At 46.5% G+C, this 20,702-nt stretch overlaps 1 protein-coding gene and 1 long non-coding RNA gene across 4 annotated transcripts; one reads left to right on the top strand and one right to left on the bottom strand.

The window, feature by feature from the left end:
- Window positions 1-1,105: 1,105 nt before the first annotated feature.
- On the bottom strand, window positions 1,106-18,909 carry znf638 (zinc finger protein 638). 3 transcript variants are annotated; one of them, XM_064343781.1, is made up of 27 exons: window positions 18,810-18,909; window positions 13,706-15,224; window positions 12,186-12,247; window positions 12,022-12,060; window positions 11,488-11,927; window positions 11,192-11,376; window positions 10,605-10,703; window positions 10,455-10,495; window positions 10,264-10,328; window positions 9,887-9,918; window positions 9,596-9,727; window positions 9,018-9,149; window positions 8,782-8,823; window positions 8,343-8,384; window positions 7,632-7,763; window positions 7,282-7,413; window positions 7,068-7,093; window positions 5,797-6,955; window positions 5,597-5,659; window positions 4,305-5,465; window positions 3,902-4,009; window positions 3,673-3,775; window positions 2,832-3,080; window positions 2,444-2,698; window positions 1,971-2,093; window positions 1,464-1,585; window positions 1,106-1,343 (listed from the first exon to the last, which is right to left on the bottom strand). In XM_064343781.1, exons 2-27 carry the CDS (start codon window positions 15,020-15,022, stop codon window positions 1,290-1,292), a joined length of 6,315 nt encoding a protein of 2,104 aa, XP_064199851.1. In that variant the 5' UTR covers window positions 15,023-15,224; window positions 18,810-18,909; the 3' UTR covers window positions 1,106-1,289. The 3 variants fall into 3 exon arrangements, with proteins under 3 accessions (XP_064199851.1, XP_064199848.1, XP_064199849.1); XM_064343778.1 differs by lacking the exon at window positions 18,810-18,909 and adding an exon at window positions 16,718-17,498; XM_064343779.1 differs by lacking the exons at window positions 8,343-8,384; window positions 18,810-18,909 and adding an exon at window positions 16,718-17,496.
- LOC135259402 (uncharacterized) lies at window positions 15,116-20,113 on the top strand. Its single transcript, XR_010331265.1, has 2 exons — window positions 15,116-15,230; window positions 18,817-20,113. It is a non-coding gene; the product is annotated as an uncharacterized LOC135259402 (long non-coding RNA).
- Window positions 20,114-20,702: the final 589 nt, after the last annotated feature.

The raw sequence follows: 20,702 nt of genomic DNA, 5'->3' as shown, positions 1-20,702 counted from the left end.
CAACACGCTCGGAATTATCTCATCGCAGCCCATTAAATCCAATGGCACAGACGTTGCTTCATAATTTCAAACGGCTTTCCTAACGGCTATATTGCGTCCTGTGACTTGGCTTACAACTGTGAATATGTACAGATTCCGAGACATGCGACCACCCTTTCTCATATTAATATTGAATATGCAAGATAGGACATTATACAGTATGCTAGCAAATGTCTAATGTCAAGTTCCATGCATTTATATGGGATGATCAATACACATCCCCTTAGCAACCAAAAGCTAGCGCTGGACGACCTCTGACTTATTTGCCGGCACAGAAAAAATTCGTGAAAGTACTGAAAATATAACCACGGGAGGATAACAAGGACATGTTTTCCTACATAACTAGGTACAGGTTGTTACCGATATTCCACCTATTTCATATATATTTGCAAATCTATTTACGTTTTCCTGTCTGTCGAATGAAGGTGGTCAATAATAGGTGCTCTCACTCTAGCTATGGCTATAACGTTATTTGTTGTCCTCCGTGTGTCCATACACCTGTATCGGTGGTTGTAGCTGTGTGTCCTTAGCTCTTACTCATGCGTGCAGGATAGCATCCGTAAGCGCTAACTAGATTAACTAAAGTAGGCGATCCGCATGCGCTAACTAGGTTAACTAAAGCAGGCAATCCGTATGCGCTAACTAGGTTAACTAAAGTAGGCGAAATGCTAACATGTTAGGGTTAGCTAAAGTAACGTTAGGCGATAAAGCTGTGCTTAAAAATCTTGTGCCGTACCACCTGCGCATGCGTCCTACTAAACGAAGCACCACTTGCGTGTGCGTCCCCCAAAATGTCCCTCAAAGGTCGTCCATGAGTGAGTGATGACCACAATTTGACATGCAAAGCCCACGGTGGCAGTACTGCCTGCGCGCCATGGGAAAAACAGATTTGCAATCAAGAAATGTGCTTATCAAAAAATGAAGATGAAAACTGAAATTATGACCTCAATAGCTAATATATTAGCTGAAATATTATGGCAGGTGTGCAAGTCCACAATGAAAACAACCCTGAACTCTGAATTTTCATGGCAGTAACAGCATGCAAACCCAAAAAAAGCTTACAAAGTTTTTTTAATAAAACTCAGTTTATTGTGTTACACACTTGCGTTTTGCTTTTCGCTAGTTTCTCTCTTTAAATTAACAGGGTTATTAACTCCTGAAAGGAAACAAATGTACAGAGAGAGATTGGACCCATAAATGTGAAAAACCCACAGGATGTGGAAAGGAGGGGGGGGGAAAGGGGGAAGAATTCATTCGGACAGGGAGTTGCAACTGGAACCCGGTCTTAGCTTCTGGAAATGCTTCTGCAGAAACGAGAAGAAAGAAAAAAAAGAAGAAATTGATTAATTTACTCTTCCATCTGCCAACACTGCAACCAGCAGAACCAATCAGAATAGGGCACAGGCATTAGTAACGTCTCTCACCTCCATGTTCTGATAGTGCTTGAGGCTGCTGCAGTGGGTCTTCTTGGCAGCGTCTTCGCTGCCGTAGAACAGAGAGCAGAGCTTGCAGAAGAAGCCCGTCTTCGGGACCACAAACTCCAGGCCTAAAAGGTGACACAGGACAAGCAATCGTAGAGATACGGCTCAGCAACCTCACGAACGCACGCAAGCAAAACGTGCGCATCATGGCTGCAACAGCATTTCGAGAAACAATCCCCCCCCCCAACCAGTTGGCCACCAGATCCCTGTACATCATACGGGGTTACTCAGTGAGCGGCCACCCAACCTCACACGTTCTGACCGCAACCCAACGTGTCTGATGTCACGCACACGAAAGCACTGATGAGCTGCCAATTATTCACAACGACAATGTGATTGCGGGCCACGTGACTGATAAAATACTTCACAAACGATTTTAACAAATCACTGCGAAAAATAATGAGGGTGGCGTGGAGAAGGGTGAGATTAATTCTTAGTCCTGTGCCTTACCAATGGGGTTGTTTGCAGAGAATGGAGGCATCTTGTAGTCTGTGGGAACAGGAGACTCTGTTCTGTGCTTCTTGGCGTCCGGCTCCTCTACCTGGCCCTCGTCTCTCCTGAGCCTAGACTCTTCTGCAACACAGACGCAGCGCTCTGAGCGGCTCTAATGATGTAGTGCAGCCATCTACAGCCATGTTCTCACCGTTTAACCAAAACTACAACTTCCAACAGACCACAGTGCAATAGTGGGAGGGTAACATCAGGTAAAGTCTTTATCATTCAAACTTCTACAAAATACAAAATAACAAAATGCAGACGACTGCTCTCCACTAAAATTAAATACAAGCTTAAAAAACTCATTGGGTCTGAAATGAAAGTGAGAGCCACTGAGAGCGAGACTTCCCCATTTCACATTAACCAAACACTTTCCTCCAGCTCTAGGGACACACTCGGCCATTGTCCTTAAGTTCTAGTTGTCCTACCTTTGACCGTGGCTCTTGGGTTGGTCGTGCAAAGGCCCTCCTGTGGATCCTCTGAGAGAGCTTTATCCCCGTTGGACTTTGGGTCCTGTCTGGCATGAAATGGCTCGTCGTCGGGCATGTCCTCGGACGCCTCTGTCTTCACGGTCTGAGGATCCGGGACCAAGACAGAGCAGAACTCCACAGGGGTCACAGGGGTGGGGTCCGCCTCCTCTTTCTTCACAGGCAAAGGCTTCCTCCCTCTGGCTGATTTCCTGACTGCAATGTGGGGAGAGCGCATTTGGGATTGAGGTTAAGATGCACAACCCAGCATCTCCTTTCTGCACCACACCGTTGTTCCTGCAAGTCCGCTTATCACATTCCAACCGCAGTACCCTACCCCAATACTCACCAGTGGCCTGGCGCCCTCTCTTCTTGGGCCGACCGCCCGTCACGACGGGACTTGGTGCGGGTTCCACCTCTTCTTCCTCCTCCTCCTGCTGCTGCTGCTGCTCCTCTTCCTCTCCAACCTCATCCACAGTAACGAAATTCATCTTCCGCAGCTCCTCCAGCCCCCTGCCCACCTCCTCGGGGCTGGGAGACCCCACAAGCTCACCCGACTCAGCCGAGGGTACGACAGGGGAGTCAGACTGCGCAAGACCTTTAACAACAGGTAGATCATTCAGGACATCGTCAGCACTGCCCTTCCCCTCTGACAGAAGATAGGGCTCCTCACTGAAGTCATTCAGTACAATATCAACACTCCCCTTCCCCAGATAGGGCTCCTCACTGAAGTCATTCAGTACAATATCAACACTCCCCTTCCCCAGATAGGGCTCCTCACTAGAGTCATTCAGTACAATATCGCCACTTCCCTTCCCCACTGAGAGCAGATAGGGTTCCTCTCCTCACTGAAGTTATTCAGTACAATATCAACACTCCCCTTCTCCACTGAGATCAGATAGGGCTCCTCACTAAAGTCATTCAGTATGTTATCACTCCCCTCCCTGTACTTTCAGGTGACTTCAGGTACATCTGGCTGGAGGGTGGAGCTAGACCACCCGTCACAGGCAGTCATTGTTCAATTGAAAATATATGCACAAGGTAGCTAGCTCCATATTAGCAATTTATGAAATATCCCCCACTATCCCAATTCAGCAAACATAACTACACATCAGTTAACCTCTTCCCACAGCAACCACGGAGCCACACCTTTCACCAGAACCCTCCCTCGAACCCCTCCCCACGCTCACCGGTCGGGAGGGACGGAGAGTCAGTGGATTTTTCGGAGCTTGGTATCTTGTCTTCCTCCAATTCCTCATCGTCACCCAGTGTTTCATCCAGAGTCAACAGAGCCTGCGGAGAGAGCACCATTACCATAGCTAAATAACAGCAATATAGGAATCATCAGCCAAGCAGCATTATCATCAAATAAGAAGCATCACAGACAAAGGAAATGAGGAGCTTAAAATTTGACACTACCTCATGGGTAGCGGGACTTTCTGTGGACTTCTCGGAGGTCGCCATCTTGGCTGCCTCTGCCCCAGTCTCCTCATCGTCGTCCTGCGTTTCGTCTAGTGTCAGCAAAGCCTGCAGTGGAAGCTCCGTTAGCACAGCAGGAACCCAGAACAAACTGGGATGACTGCTAAATATAACAGAGTAGGTATTATATCCCATTAAAAGACATTATCAGTCAAGCAGCAGTATTGTCAAAAAAGAAGCACCACAGACAAATGAGAAGCTGTAAAATTTACATAGCCTCATAACTAGCAGGAGTGGAGAAGATGATAGAGAGAAAGAGGTTAAGAGATTAAAAGTAAGAGTGACCCAGAGAGAGAAGGATCAGAAGAAAGAGCGAGACAGATGGATAGAGGTATCTGCTGACCTCGGGGTTGAAGGCGTCGCCAGTCTCCTCCCCCAGTCCGAAGGGGAAGGGCTCGGAGCTGGGCTCGTCCTCCTCCACGATCTCATCCAGGGTGACCAGGGCCTGGAGGTCCTTCACCGCCTGCAGGAAGGGGTCCTCGTCCCCGCCCACCTCGTCCACCGTCACCAGCGCCTCGTTCTGCTCCATCAGCAGCTCCTCCTCATCCTCCTCTTCATCGGGGTAGTCCTCCTCTTCCTCGCTCACCTCGTCCAGGGTGACCAGAGCGGCCGCCAGTCCCTGGGGAGCCTTCTTAAGGCCAGGCTCCATCTTCTTGGGCTGCTCCTGCTTCGTAGGCACCAGGTCATCAGTCTCCACAGGAGCTGTCTCCGTGGAAGCAGTCTCCGTCGGAGCCCTTTCCGTGGGGGCCGCCTCTGCAGGACTCTCCTCTGAGGGACTCCGATCTGAGGGACTCCGATCCACAGGTGGCTCTTGGGACTTTTGGGCTGCAGGGATGGAGGGAGCAGTGGTCTCACCCGTCGACTGGCCCTTCTCCTCCACTGCGGGGCCTTCCTCCTCAGCTTGGTGTTCCGGTTGGCTTTCCAAGGCCAAGGTAACAGTTTCTGTGGTTGTGGTGGCCTCTGCCGCCACGTCCACAGTTTTGGTTTCCACCACTTCAGCTGCACTTTCTGGAGCGGAAGTCTCCATATCCTCACCGCGCTGAGGGTCTGAGGTAACAGGGGGTTTGGCCTTTTCCTCCTCCACCTTCTGTTCCTCCATCTTCTCATCCAGCTCCACCTCCGTTTTAGGGGTTTCAGACTCCATCTTCAACACCACCTCACCGGCCCCCTCTGCAGCTACCTGGGGCCTCTGCTCGTCTTTGGTCCCCACAGGTTTGGACGGAACCTTCTTGGCCTGCTTGCCCTTGGCAGTGGTTGTCTGTTTCTTCAGTGATTTCTGAGTGGGAGGGGCGGGCTTCTTCTGGTTTTTTGCAGTCGGTGAGGCCCGGGTCCTCCTCCGTGTTCTGGAACTTCCCGGGAAGGGCGTGGAGTGCTGTAGGGGCTCCGAGGTCTTTTTCTCTTCCTCCTGAGAGGAACCCTCCAGGTCATCCCCGACCTCGTCCACGGTGACGAACTCGTCCAGGTCGAACGGAAAGATGTCTTCGGTGAAGTCCTGTTCCTCAGCCTGGGGTAGAGAGATCAGGTGTGGTTTCACCAGTAACCACAAAACATTCATGAGAACACAAGGCCCTTGCTGCTTTATACTTGCCAAGGGTCAATTTTAATTTTATTCTTGAAAAGGAAGGGGGCTCTTACCCTTTTGTCACCTGCAGCTTTGGAGTTGCTTGATGACTTAGAGGATCTACTTGAGCTGTAGTTCTGAATGGAGGGGGGGATTGCAGATAAAGACAGAAAAGTCAGAAACATGGTGACTAATCATAAAAGGCGGTTATTGAAAAAATGTGGCCACTAATGAAAACACTGCTCATAGATTGGGGCGGTAATGCCGCTCTCACCTTGAGCTTATCCACTTCCCCCTCGTGGTCCTTCCCCCTCCTGGGGGCGGGGCTCCCATCGCGCCTGCTCTTTCGCGACCCTGACGATGACCCAGACGAGCTCCCTCTGTGCGTGACGGGGGGCAGCTCATCGTCTGACTGGGCGCGGCCGCGGTGCCTGTCCCGGGGCGGGGACGGCTCACGGCGGGGGGGCGGTGCCCCGCCCTTGCCGGCCTCGGCGCGCTTGGCCTCCTCGCTGCGCCGGAGGGACGAGCGCATGCGGCACTCCTGCACCGCCGCCTCCAGTGCCCGCAGGATCTCCTGCGTCACCGGCGGGAAGTCCGGCGGCTTCTGGTCGGGCCTGGGGGCCGTCGGGGCGGGGCCTTTGGCGGGCGGAGCCTTCCCGGCCTGCGGCTCGCTCTCTGGCTTGGCCACCGCTGCGGGCTTGCAGTCCTGTTTGGAGTCGCCCTCCGCGGCCGTAACGTCCTTGTCCTTGACCGCGGCCGTAACATCCTTTTCCTCGACCGCGACTGTAAGGTCCTTGCCCTCGACCGCAACGTCCCTGTCCTTGACCGCAACCTCCTTGTCCTCGACCGCAACGTTGCTGTCCTCGACCACAGCCATAACGTCCTTGTCCTCAACCACAGCCATAACGTCCTTGTCCTCGACTGCAGCCGAGTTGGCAACATCGCCCTCTGCTGGCGCGGGAGCAGTATTGCTCGGTAAGGCCTCCTGGCTCGCCCCCTGGTCCTCTTTGGTCTCTACAAGGGGGGCTTCAGCTGTACCCTGATCTCCAGCGGGGGCATCCAACTGGCTTTTCTGATTGTCTGTGGTCTCCACCGTCTGGCTCTTGGCAGATGTTACTGCGCCCTCTGGTGGTGGGGAGCTGGGTTTGGCTGGAGGTTCCTTAGCAGCTGTGGCAATGGGGGTGACAGCAGGGGGCGCTGTGGGAGCTGGTTGAGCGGTTTTGCCCGTGGCGGCAGCGCTGGCTGCAGCAGGATTCCCGGCCTTTGTGGCCGCGGGGGTGGGTGTGGTTGCGGGAGCCTTGGACATTTTTGCTTTTCCTGCAGCAGCTGCGGTTTTGGGGCCAGCGGGGGTGCCTTTCAAGCCGGCGGCCATGGTTTTGGGGGCCGCTAAGCCCTTCTTAGCTGCATCACCAGGCTTAGGGGCAGGTCTGCCACTGTAAAGAAAAGCAGACAGTCGAGACTGAAACTTGACCTGTTCAGTTACCGGCACTGGACGTATAAATGTGCCATGTTTTTAGAAGGTGAAATTTAAGCATGAAACATTACCTTTTAACTTCAGGTTTCTTCTTGACCTGCAAGACAAAACAGTGCAGTCAGTACTATCACAGGCATCAGCTAGCCTTAATGTACACATGAACCCACCTTCACTGAAACATCATTATACTGATGTTTTTTTTTTATTTATTATTTTTATACATCACTCAAAATTGACACGTGCTATGCCGAGTTTACAAGAGAAAAGAGGGCCACGAAAACTTACCTCTTCTGCAGCCTTCACAGGTTTATTGATCACAGAAAAGGTGAGGGGGCTGTTCTGGACAATGCAGGGAAACTTCTGGAAACGATTGAAGACTGCCTTGGCAATGGCTGGAGTATCCATTTCCAAAATGATCTGATAAGGTGGGAAATAAAAAAACCTGAATACACTGTGTGACTTATGCTCCAGTATAGCAGTTAGAGAACTAGGCTTGGAACTCAAGAGTTTTCCATCTGTTCCCCATATCAGCTAATGCAGCGGCACCCTTGATTAATTACCCAACTGTGATGTCACCTATGCAGCCTGTAACCCAGGTACTCTTGCCAGAGCGGCAGTGGACCGTTCCTGCTCACCCTGTGATTCAGCACCAAGGCCTGCTTGAAGCTCCCAAAGCGTTTGATTAGCTCCTTGACCTCTGTGGTTGGGCTGATCCCCATGGGAACGTTGTTGACCGTCAGGAGGCGGTCCCCAAGGTTAGCAGCTTCCTGCGGATTGGACAGAACCAGAACCTGGGTTACTCAGGGCAGACTGAGTAAGGAATTTTTTTGTATGAACACAAATACACAAACAACAGCATACAAACTTTGAAACAGTTGCATTCTGTGGGACGAAAGGACATGACCACTGCATTTAATCTGACTGGAATTCTATTCAAGTTTAAAAAGGATCAAAGGTGAGACGAGTGGCGCAGTCCGTAGGGTAGGAGCCAAACGCGATTCTCCAAGCACAGGTAGGGGCTTCGATCCCCGCCACGGCACTTTCTGTATTCTAAACCCTGCTCTATCCATCACCAGAGGTACCAATACTTCCTCACATTCTCTCAGTTTCTTCACTAGCTGTATAAACAAAAAATTTTATTTTTTAAAAATCCAAAGTGTAATGTACCAACAGCAAAATAAATGCAGCCCTTCCATACACACACCAAAAAAAACCTTCCACAAAATATCTGAAAAATTTCAAAAATTTCTTTCCAAGTCTAAATTTGCCTTTTTAATCGTTGAGCACTGCCACACAGTGGCCATCTGCAAGTATTCCTCCTGGAGCTTCTCAAGTTCAGAATTTACCTTCACAACTGCCTTGTTTCTTACCCTCTCTGAACTCTTAGTCTGAAATAGAAATCGTATTCTGTGACCATCTCCTCTCCCTGGGTCATGCCCTTTGGAGTCTCAGGAGAGCAGACAGGCTCAATCAATCACAGATTCAATAGGATTCTGGGCCAATGGTAGGAAAACATCATTTAATTGGAACCTTTTATTTACAATGAGTGGCCGAAGAGCTGAATAAGGACAGGTTAAAAGTTTGGTGGGTCATGGAAAATTCTGCAGAGCTTCAGAAAGTTGCAGCTGAGATCTAGTCTGACATCAGCCTTTTATGAAACTCAAAACCAGATTAAACCCAAAACCAGAAACATACTGCCGATAAGCTTTTACAGCTTATTCAAGAGTCTGAAAAAAGGCATGGTAAAAAAATTAATAAATAATAGTAATAAAAATAATAACTCACCGTGGGCTTCTCAATTCCCATCAACATTCTGAACAATGACTCCTAAAAAAATAATAATAATTAACAGTAAGATCGATTAAAATCTACAATTATAAAAATGAATTGTCCATCGGGAAAACATTTTCAAATTCACGGGATAAGCAAGTGATCGTCTTTCAGAGCTTCTCTAGGATAACAAAGAACCAGTATATTCTGTGGCTGGAAAAATGATCCACACGGGGTGGAGGTTTCCTCACCGGATTGCTGAAATCTATGGGCCGGGTCATGTGCTCGAAGCTCAGCTGACAGTCCTGGATTTTGGGCGGGCTTTCCTTGTAGGTCTTCAACATGGCCTCTGCAGAATCTAGGTCGGGAAGCTCCACAAACGCCTAAGAAACAGCAACAAGGAAAGTTAAGTTTGAGAAGATGTCAGAGCCCAACACGCTTTGTTTCCCATGATGCCGCTAGTCTGAAGCAGTGACATGAGTGCAAGACTTCCGGAATACTAAAAACAAAGGGTGGAACCAACACCTGAAATCGTCAATTTGAATCAATCGTACCGTAAGGCAGGCAAAGCCTTTTGATTGGTTTGTACAAGTCTGTGATTGACAGCTCATGGGAAAGCTCCACCCATTATTCGTTTAATTCACCCATCTCTAGTTGAAGCCAGTGTCACACTGTGCAAACAATGAAAATGTACACATTTGTCACTCATTCTTATAATGCAAGTGGTCTGCACGTGATCAGGATGCAAGCCCAACTTCTGGGCCAGCATGTTGGCCCTTGAAGACGAGACCAACTGGCCCAGTAGGCCATGACAACCCAGCTACTGTACTTGTTTCTGCTGGACGGCGATGAGGAGGCCAGAGGAGAAGCCAAAGGGTGTGGCCAGATTTTTGAGGTCGTCCTCTGTGTAGCCGCTCTCTGGCAGACCCAAAATCTGGATGATAGACTTCTTGGGCAAATCCTGAGGGAAAAGTACAGCACTGGTGAAGCAAAGCGGATGATCCCAGCACTGGCAACTTCATATATCAGAGCAGACCCCGGCTCTATTCTTTTGGGGTAGTCTCCTGGACATTTCTATTATAGCAAAATATATATTTTTTTTTTTTCAAAAACATCATACCTTCTTTACCACCTTCTTTACAACGTTGCCATCTGTGGAAAAAATCAAAAGCACACGAGTCAGATGGCGTCCTCAGGGTGAATTTGAAATGCTTGGAAACAATTTTGTAGCCCTTCAAATGAATCCTTAGCCAAGCAGGAATTCAGCTCCAAGGAAGCTTCTTAAAAAATTAAATAGTAGTCACATGACCAACTGTCATTGTTGTGCTGCAAACCAAATGTAGTGAACCAGAGCAAAAGTTATTATTATTATTATTATTATTATTATTATTAACTGCCAGTTCAATCTTTGAGGTGTGGTGACAGGATATCAGGGGGATGCGCATATTTTTTTAGATGGAATGATTGCACAATGTTGTGGTTGGGGGGGCAGCAAACCTGTTTTCTTGGCAGGCACCTTTGCCTTCATGCTCGCGGGCAGCTTGGCCGAAGGCACCTTCTTCCTATGGTGACGTAAAAGAAATCAAATGGGCCATTTAATACTCCAAAGAACTGGCTTCCAGTATAGCAGCACAGGATCGTGGTTGTTGTAGTCTTTTGGCATCAAAGGCTGAGAAGCGTAGACTTACTTTTTTCCTACAAGAGGCTTCACCTTGTGATCTCTTGCATCCTGAAAACAAATACAATGGGCAGAAGAGATGAATGAGAAAGTCTGATCACCGAAAACATCACAGAAACACCATGTGGGGGTGGTGGATGGCGGCAGGTTTCGGACGTACTTTCTCCACACAGATGCTAATGGTTCTGCCTCGTATCGTCAGGTTCCTGCACTCAGCCAGGGTTTTGGCATCCTCTTCCCTCTCCATGCACACTGTAGCCTAGAGGACGGACAGTGTAATATGGCCTTTAGATGTTGACAGTTATTTTTGACAACAACAGACCACTCCTGACTGAACATTATAGCAATGACATAATTACATCATTTTAATCACACAACCTTTCCTTTGTTTTCCAATCTACTTTTTATGTGGCTGAAGATAATAAGAACACTACTTTAGTCGCAGACCCCAGAATGAATTGCACGCAACCTCATCCCTTTGACATTCTGACAAGACAGGAGGTTCAGTGTAGTTAGACAATGAGAAAACTGGACACTCAAGAGGGAAATAATCTTATAAAACAGCATACAAAATTTACACGAACAAAAGAGTTTTTTCACAAATGTAAAATGTTACACAGATTGAAAATTTTGCACCTGAAAACTAAACAAATCAGCTCTTTGTAACTGCAACACTTGAGCACGACAGCATTGGCACACTTTTCCCTGAAGTTAAAGGTGAGAAGCAGTTTCTAGTGGGGGACACACCTTGGAGGTGCCAGTCTTTGAGGGGACTGTTTTTCCAGAGGTGGGTGGGGAGGTCTTCTTCTTGTCCGCGCTCTTGGTGGAGGCAGAGGAGGAGCCGCTCTTTTTCTTGGCCAGCTCCGCCATGAGAGCGGGCGCCAGGGACTTCACCATGGCCTCCAGAGCGGTGTTGTGAGTCACAGCCAGTCCTGCACACACAAACACACAGAGGTCACCACAGGAGATGTTAAGGCACAACGTGAACTGCCATGGAGGGGGCTCTTACGGTGGTGCAGAAGCTTGCGCCGTTGGGCTCTTACCTGACGACTCGATCAGCATTTTGGCAAGCCTCTCGCTGCTGGAGGACCGCTGCTGCCGGCGAGGGCTGGCGTGTCGGGGGTTCAGCCACCGGGTGGCGCGGGGCGGGGAGAGGCGGGTGAAGCTGCGGGAGCGCGAGCGGGACCGCCGGGGCGGGGGGGTGCGGGACCGGCGGGGCGGAGGGGTGCGGGACCGGCGGCGGGGCTGCAGCGGGGCCTGGTTGCGTGCCACACGGCGGGGTGAACGGGACCGGCTCCGTGACCGGCGGTATCGCCGGGGGCTCCGGGAGCGGGGGCTCCGGGAGCGCGGCCTACGACCCCGCGAATCCGAGCGGCCATGGTAACGCCAGGGGCTGGGCGAGCGGGACCACGACCGGGATCTGGATGAGGAGCGAGTTCGTCGCTTTGGGGGGCGGTGCTCCGGGGGCGGCTTCCTCTCGGTCCTAAAATAAGAGCAACCGATGTCACAAACACAAAGGCCATATATGCAGCCATATATACACACACACACACATCACAACTCAAAACAACACTCACCTGGAAACTGCAACAGTCTCCACGTTCCAGTCAGGAAATCTTCGCAAAACAAAAAGAACAGTTAGAACAACCCCCTACCAAACGGAAAACAACATGAAAGTGAATCAGCCCAAATTGCCAGGGTCCTTCCGTCCTAAATCCACATGCTTTCACAGTAAACTCACTGCTTTCGCAGGCGTCGGCAGCTCTCGATGTGAATGCTGGTGTTCTGGTGCTCGATCCAGTCCTGCCGACCAAAGAGACACAGAGCGCAGACAGGATTCATTACTCTACGCAACCTCCCGCCTCAACCCCGGAGCAACGGGCTTGTCTATCACATCTATCACATCTCTTTCACAAAGCAAAACAAACGGTTTGCCTGTGACCACAGCACCGATAACTTACTCAAGTTGAAGTTATTCAAGACAATTAAAATGTATCGGTTGTGAAAAATGATTGAACTGAAACAGTTCCTTAATCGCCAATTACTCTACTGGTCAACAGAAACAGTAAGCAATTCCTATTCAGCCTAGAAAATGAAAGAGAAGTGAGGTCTACCAGACCACTGTAAAAAACAGTGATATGACACAAAATGAGGATTGTTTTTTATTTTTCTGTTTGTCAGGTTTTTGTTTTTTTTTTTTGTGGGGGGAGCATTGTGGGCGGCAATGGCCCAGGGCAAAAAGGACAAAAAGGGTAAATAATTAAATAGCAGGTACTGAAATCAGTCCAGTGCAGCCATGTGACTGTAATTTCTAGTTCCTTAGTGCACATTGCTCACTGGACTTTTCCCTCACAACAAAACAAGTCAAAAAATGTAAAAGAACAAAAATAAAAAGCATTAACTAAGAAAAATAAGAATTAAATTTTTCAACATGAATAATTGTAAAAATAGCATTAATGGATGGATCCAGTGCTCAAAATAAATTCAGGTTATTAATAGATTTCTTAAATCTATATGCCCTACAATCTTCCAAAAACATTCCCACTAAGAACTCCCATTTTTCCACTTAAAATGACAAAATGAGGCCATTTCCATCCTCCACTTGCATCTTCAGCTTCCTGTAATGAGTCCTACTGCTCCTCGTAGTTGTCGATGCGCAACTACCCTAGTCCCTCTCAACACAGGGCACACGCGTGCTCGCTGTCTTTTTTCTTAATTTGGTCTTACTGACAACGCAACACTGATAACTCAGTGCACACCTAACTGAAGCTGCCCAAGGTCCATGGTCAATAAACAAACTTATAAAAAGTCCCAGCAGCCCTTGTTCTTCATCCTGCTCTTCATCCTCAAGTCTTGCAAGTCTTTTGCATTTCTATTGACTTTTTAATTTCAGAAGTGGAAAGGCCCACTTGCTGTGTATATTAGCCTACATTTTAAGCATTATACAAGTTCATATAAATTGTGCAAATGTTTCATAGGAAGGAAAAATTTTATTTAGTTTCAGGTGCTGGATTATCAGACGTACATTATTCCCCACAGACACCACCTAATTAACCAAGCTTCATGAACTATACCGATTACGAGCATCTGACAGTTTGTTCTAGATTAGAATTCTCAGCCCAAGGAACTCTGGGTTGAAATTACACTTAAACTCACCATTAAGCAACAGACATACAGGAATCACAAACATGAGAACAGACAGGCAGATTCAAAACCCAAACCTATAATTTGATATGAGACACTTGTGAGGCAAATACTCACCTTTATCTGGACACATTCTACGTTACAGAGAGAACACGTATGGGGAAAGATTCTTGGGGATGCAGCGGAGTAATCATTCATCATGGTAGGTGTGGGTAGTCTCTTCGAGGTCCCAGCGTTGCTTGGAGGGAACGAGGAAGACCAGGCTGGCTTCGTGACCGCAAACCCGGGCTTCAGAGCGCTGCTGCCCTCGGTGAGGTTCACCAGGTTGGCTCTGATGCCGTGGGTGGGCGGTGGAGGCCCCGCCGTGGGTCTGTTGGGTGCCGGTAGGGAGTCTCTGGTTGGCACACTCTTGCCGGTCTTGTCCTCCATGCTGGGTGGATTCTTCCTCTGGTCAATCAGTGGTTTTTTAGAAACAGGTCCAGAGCTCTGCCGTTTGGAGTCTACTGAGGGGAAAGTGGAGACTGCAACGGGTGCATCCCTCACATATTTCTGAGGGTCTGTGGTCCGCTGTTCATGCTTGAAACTGTCCTGGCTCTTCTCAGAGTAGCCAAATTTGCTTGAGTGTCCATAGTCAATTACTTTGCTGGGCCGCGGCTCGCCCCCGAGGCGATCCTGCGTGCCGGGTGATTGGAGACGGTGGTCCACGTCCGGCAGGTTCCTCTTGGCCTTTCTGACTCTGATATCTCGCAAAATGAAGGGCAGGTTGTCAGGGGTGAGCTGCTCATCAGGGTAGTGACTGAGGAGTTCAAGGTCCTCGTTCGAAAGTCCAAAACTCGCCAGGATACTGCTGGCGCTCTCCGAGGTGTAACGGGACTGCCGGCGCTCGGCAGGAATGGACGCTGGAGGAGGCTGGCTCTCAGCACTTCCTCTGCCTCCCCCAGAAGGGGTCCCAAACCCAGAGGGTTGGAACATCTGGGCAGGAGGGGATGGCTGGGCCATCACTTGCGGGGCGAAGAGCTTGTTTAGGTTCTGGAAGTTTGACCAGTCCACAGTGGATTGCTCCTCTGGTCTGCCAGGGACCCTCTGCGGGGGGAAGCTGTTCCCCTGAGACAGCATCTCTTCCCTGGGCTCTTTCCTCAGGCGGGGGTCCTTGTGCTGGTGTATCATCTGGTTGAGCAGCCGAACCTCCTCCCGAGCTCCACGGATGTGCATGTCTATGGTGGACTCCATGTCCTGAGGCAGGCCCGTGGGGTGCTGGGCCATCTGGTAGCCCATCTGCTGGGGCATCATTGGAGACATCATCCCTGCCGCAGGACCTAAGCGCGCACCTGCCATGTCAAGAACTGGCTGTGCATTCAAGCCGTACTGGTTGGACATGACAGGCCTCTGGTTGGAGAAGGGTGCCCCCCGTGGGTTGTACAAGGGATGGGACATCGTGACCTTGAGCAAGTTCAGCAAGGACAAAGCTGTTGCGCCGTGGTTACCGGTGGTGATTGTGTTGAGCTGGTGCAGGGCCAACTGGGTCTTAATCTGGGCCAACCGCAAAGAGGCGGGGCCAAAAAGCAGTGGGCTCCCAAAGTTGCCAAAGTTCAAGGAATTTGCAACAGGTACACAACTTTCCGAGAACAATGCAAAGCTGAAAGTTAAAAACACAGACAGGATTATTGACTCTCATCTCCTCCTCTCCAAAGTAACCAAGGCAAGTAGATCTGATTTTCTCTTTCACACACACTTCCGATTCAAAAGCCAGGCTTCAGTGGATTTAAACTTGCACCTGTTTTTTCACTGAGGGGGAAAAAAGCAAGCAGAAAACACAGGACACGGTGAAAAAGTATCATCACGGTTTAGGGAGGGGAAAAAAGAAGCCAAATCCATGCACATCTTTAGTGAGATTTGCAAGTTTGGAAACTGAACCATTTCAGAAGCATTAATAGGAGTGGACAGATTTCCATCAAGTTACTGCCCGATTCCCCACCTCCATGGGAGAGAATGAATAAAAATACTATCTGACTGATTTCTACCAGGCATTTTGTATATTACAAATAACTTAATACAATATTTTCTACTAATTTTCCATTGCGTGGTTTAACCACCATAAATGCAATGCCTGTGAAAAACCAGTTTCATACATGGACACTTATGATTTATGTAGCCGTTTATCTTGCATATATAGTAGCCTACATCTTCTGATTTAAATGACATGAACATACAACCCAATAAAGAACATTCATCCAGCATTTTTGAAGTTTAAAAAAATATATTTTCCCCCTCAATAACCACCCTCTCCTCATATCAAAAATAGTATTATTAGCGATCAAGTTAATAGAGACCACCAATTAAAGTTTCTGCCTAATTAGACAAATAAATGCCATGTTTTGTAAAGTTCCCAATATGCCAGCTATGATTTACATGCAAATGTAGCTTCCTATAAAGTAATGTCCAATCATTTGTTTCACGTGAAGACAATTTTAAGACTTTTTAAAATTGAAAACATAAGTTTATTTTCACCTTGTTTTTCACCTTGTCATTTTAACCTAGCAACCATATTTGAATTGCTATTTACTTAGCTAGCAAACTGGTTGAGAATTCTATCTAGTAGTACATCAGCTAGGTGTCCGATCTCATCTGAAAATGGCTAATGGTGGGTGCAGGTGTTTGTTTAAGCCCAGCACTAAGACGGCTGATTTTACTTATAAAAATCTTCATTAAAAACTAATGATTAGTTCATCAGTTGAATCAGGTGTCATAAAGCAGGGCTAAAAACAAAATCCTGTAGGCCTAACCCCATCAGCCCTTTTCAGGTAAGACTGTACACCCCTGTTGTACATGAAGTTATTCGTTTTCTTATACTAGCCAGCAGAATTACTAGTTAGCTAAAGGCTAAGCTTTCTGGTTAGCTATTTTTGCCGTTCACCAAGCCAGAAATATTGCATGCAATCTTTTTCTTAACCAAACCTTGCTAAATTGCAAATTAACTTAATGTTTGCATTTCACAGTAAGCCAATTAATTTTGCAGACACAGCTGGCTAACCTCACCAAAGCAAAATGAAACAAGCCAGTCAAATCTTGACGTAACTACCACTATCAGTCAACAAGCAAATGAATATCATTTCTGGTCATATACATTACCTCAACATTGCACTACCTAAAAATGTGTCTCCTGTGGGGAGCTGCTGGCCTTCTGGTAAACTCTGCAATTTCTTTTCATTGGGAATGGCTCTTTATCTGTTGTTGTTCGTTATCTTTTAACAGCAACAAAAACCAAGCAATCCAGCTATTTAAACAGATTTTCCGTTGTTGGGTCAAAACAGTTTGCTGGTCTAATGTAGTTAAGTTCCAACTCTCCCCAGCAGACTGATGACATATGAAATCCTGTCCTAAAACCTCTCTGCCCTGGCCTGGAGAAAAGGAGGTGGTAGCGGAAAAGAGAGTACAGGGTCCCAAAAATTGCAGCAGTACAGTATCAGTGAGTTACAAAACCGGTGGGATGAAGGAAATGTTACGAGACTTTAGACAATATTCTGTAAGGTACAGTTACGCCATATAGCTAGCAAATTCTGGAATGTCTAAATTGCTCTGCATGCTCTGCACTGTATGCAACTTAGAAGTTTCATCTTGATCTCGTGGCGTTAAAAAAACAGCTAAAGACCTTACTGTTGAAGTTTACAGTTCAGGGGTATAAAAAGCGCACATATTTGCGAACTGACGCCAATGGGCTAAAATAAGCCGGACCTGTGATCAGGTGGCACTTCTTGTTGGCAATACATTCGATCTGTTTCTCTTATCCCCGACCGTGAAAACTGCCTGACTTGTTTACATTTTGGACTATTTCTTTTTTTTTTTTTTGGTAAGGGGTGGTTTTATGGTTTTAAACACTCCGCGCTATGATGACATTATAAATAAATACAGTGGGTTATTGACGAGCGTTTTTATGAATGGTAAGTTTGATCTAAATTCATTTACAGAATACAGCGTTTTTTCCCCAAAAGATGGTATTTCTCGATATAATTGTGCCGCCGTGTTAACACATTTCTACGGTTGGCACTCTTCATGGTAAGAAGAAATTTTAGGATAGCGCTTCCGATATTGCTTGTGTCGAAAGTGCTGAGACGGAAACAGGGATAGATTTACCCACTAGCCACATCTGTCCAGAATGTAAACAAGTCAGGAGCTGTGTCTAAATAGTCAAAAAAAAGAATACGTCCTATGTCTTTTCCTAACCACTTTTCCTTGATCTTGATGGAAAACGTCATGAGGTTCAGGAAAGATGTGAAGGAGAATTCAAAAAGACTTAGGAAAAGACAACCGCGGGGCTAAGAGAATCCGATTGCACTTACATTAGGCTACGTAATACATTACTTCATTACCAAGGTTGTAATTGAAATAAAAAAGGAGTATAGGCTACCAATCACAAAAGTGAAACGAAATGGTTGTCACGTTGATAGTGGTTGCTCACGCTCACCCTCCTGTCCACTCATATTTACCGACATGAATCCCAATTATGCTTGTATGAAAATAATTGTTAAATTTATGCAAGACAGGCACAACATGTTAGGCCTACAAATCTACTATAGTACATATCATCATTCTTAAGTTTCAAACATGTTGAATTAAAAACATAATTTGGCTAAAAACGTCTCATTCCCTTTTTCTTGAAAGACAAACTTCTGTGTTACGGGTAATATGCTGATTATGATCTGACTATAAGCCTATGCATATAATAGCTTAAGAGCCACCACACAACTCAGTCATGTTGATGGTTTGTTTTCGTGAACGGCCGAATGGGGCGTCGCTTTAAATGTTGCTACCGCAAGGAATTATGGGACAGCGTTATCTCATTTTCTTTCGTACAGGACGGTCCAGTGTACCCTAAGCTAAGGGAGATAAGATAGGAAGCATTGATGCACCTATCCTTAGCATTTAGAGAATTCGAACAGCTCTTATCATGGCTGCCACTTAGATACTTCCGGGTCATTTCACTCAGTTAGGGAAAAAGACTATTCGGACGCAGCCAGACAGTTTTCACGGTCGGGAAAAATTTTTACGTTAGCCGTCCATCCATTTTGGTTTTCCATTGGACATTCGGTATTAACACGCGTATAGGGAGTCGCTGCTGCGTAGGAAGGAAAGTGTCGCGATTTACATCCTACATCCCTGCCAAGCAACAAGCAGGATCGATATATTGAAAATGTCACCCCATAGCATTATCTTTGCGTCCTACCTTGAAGTTCGAAAGGCAAATTTCAAAGTTGCATTTCTCCGGGAATTAAAATATACCTCCAGTAACGTTACAGACTGTAGTCTCCTCCCCTAAATTGTTATCGTCTACGGCAACTAGAATATGCCAAAAAGCTCTCGAAACTCTCTGGTTTATTTTCGAATTCCAGAATTCCTGTTCCATAGAATAGTGGTTCCCAAACTCGCTCCTGGGCCCCTAGTCGTATGCTGGTTTTAAGTCCAACCACAATAGCAATCCCAGAATTTTAACAAGATGTTAATTTTTCTTTATTATGTGACTTTTCTTGTTTAGAAGGTACTCTCTTAAATCACATTATATCAGAAATATGTATGCATGTCATGAAGAATAACATTGTTCATATTATGTTATAATCAAATCTGCCTTCTTAATGTTCATTTCACGGTACTGCCATTACCTCTAGCTATCCAGCCATGCTACGTGAGGTACTCAGAGTGAGTGGGCAGGTTGAACAGCAGGAGGAGACTTATTTGATTATAAACAAAGGACTACAACAAGTCTAAAATATCCTGTATTGTACGCCTTTAAATTTGATCCATGATTAAATATAATAAGGATTTTTCAAAACGATTTCAAAAACTCTGGAGATGGCTGAGTGTGCCAAACAGTTTTTGTGATGAAAGAAAAACCACCACTGTAACCATATCCACACCAAGTCTCTTGAATGTGACCAGTGGTGCGTTTCCTCTGGTATATCAGTAGTTTCCCTCTTCTAATAAGTCCTACACACTAAAGCTGTGCAATACAGAAAAGGTGTGTTTTGGTTTCTACTGCTGTATCTATAATGCGACCAGGATGAACTTTTGTCTCCTGATTGTAGCTGCTGGAGTTTTTTCTACTTAGATGAATCCTGTAGCTAGCAGGCACTTTAATCGCTGCTTAATGTCACAGTGCTATGACATTAATTTTCATGTCCAGATAACTAATTATTCCACCCTCACCCTGTCCCACTTCCTCCCTTATGACCTCCAGTTGTGACAGACAGTGACATACTGGCAAAACATACCAAGCCATTACCTCCAGGATAGAGGGATGGAAACAGAGGCTCATATGGGGAAAGGTGATGTTTCTGCTTGCATCTTATAGGTATTCTCAGCAGAAACAGCAGGACATCAGACTTAACACCTCATTTCTTAGCACTGAATGCTGACCCATGCACTGGCCAGTAAAGGAGAATCCTAATTTTAAAGAATTGTACATTTATATTTGTCATTCCTCATTTTGAGCCTCAGAAAGCACAGGTCAGAATAAAATACTATCAAAATTCAGACTTGTGCAATTCAATGTGTTTCACTATTATTTTGTCTTAATTTGTCCAGTCTAGTTTTGAAATACCTTTTTTGTATTATGTTGATCCTATGCAACTGCTTATGTATCACATTTGTCCTTGTTCTCCCTGGAAATGCAAAAACACTCTGCAGTGAATAACAGTGCATACACAACAACTTACAAATGGACATTCCCGGATTTAAAAAATGTAAATTAAATGCATTTTCTCAGAACAAACCTTTTTTTGTGGGCCATGTCATCTTGCTTATCTTAGATGTTGTTTCAGTATTGTACTGTATTGTGAATGAATAAATAATTTTATTGTATTTCCAGATGTGAATATACTCACAGTAAATACATATGGAACCATGATAAATGTTGAAAATGGATGGGAAAATGGCTCATGGTTTAAATGGTCATGGTACTCATTTCAAGAGCATCCTTGCCTGCTTTTTGTTTGCTTGTATGCTGCGGTTGTTTTATTACTTTTACTTCTGAAGTAAATGAGTTGACAAATCAAAGTCAAGCTCTCCTTACAAAACAGAAAATAAACTCTAGTACATGATCTTTGAAACAGGCATATTTCAT

The sequence above is a fragment of the Anguilla rostrata genome, chromosome 7, assembly GCF_018555375.3.
Source record: "Anguilla rostrata isolate EN2019 chromosome 7, ASM1855537v3, whole genome shotgun sequence".
NCBI lineage: Eukaryota > Metazoa > Chordata > Actinopteri > Anguilliformes > Anguillidae > Anguilla > Anguilla rostrata.
Note: the sequence above shows the minus strand (reverse complement) of the source record. Positions and strands in the feature narration are given on the sequence as shown.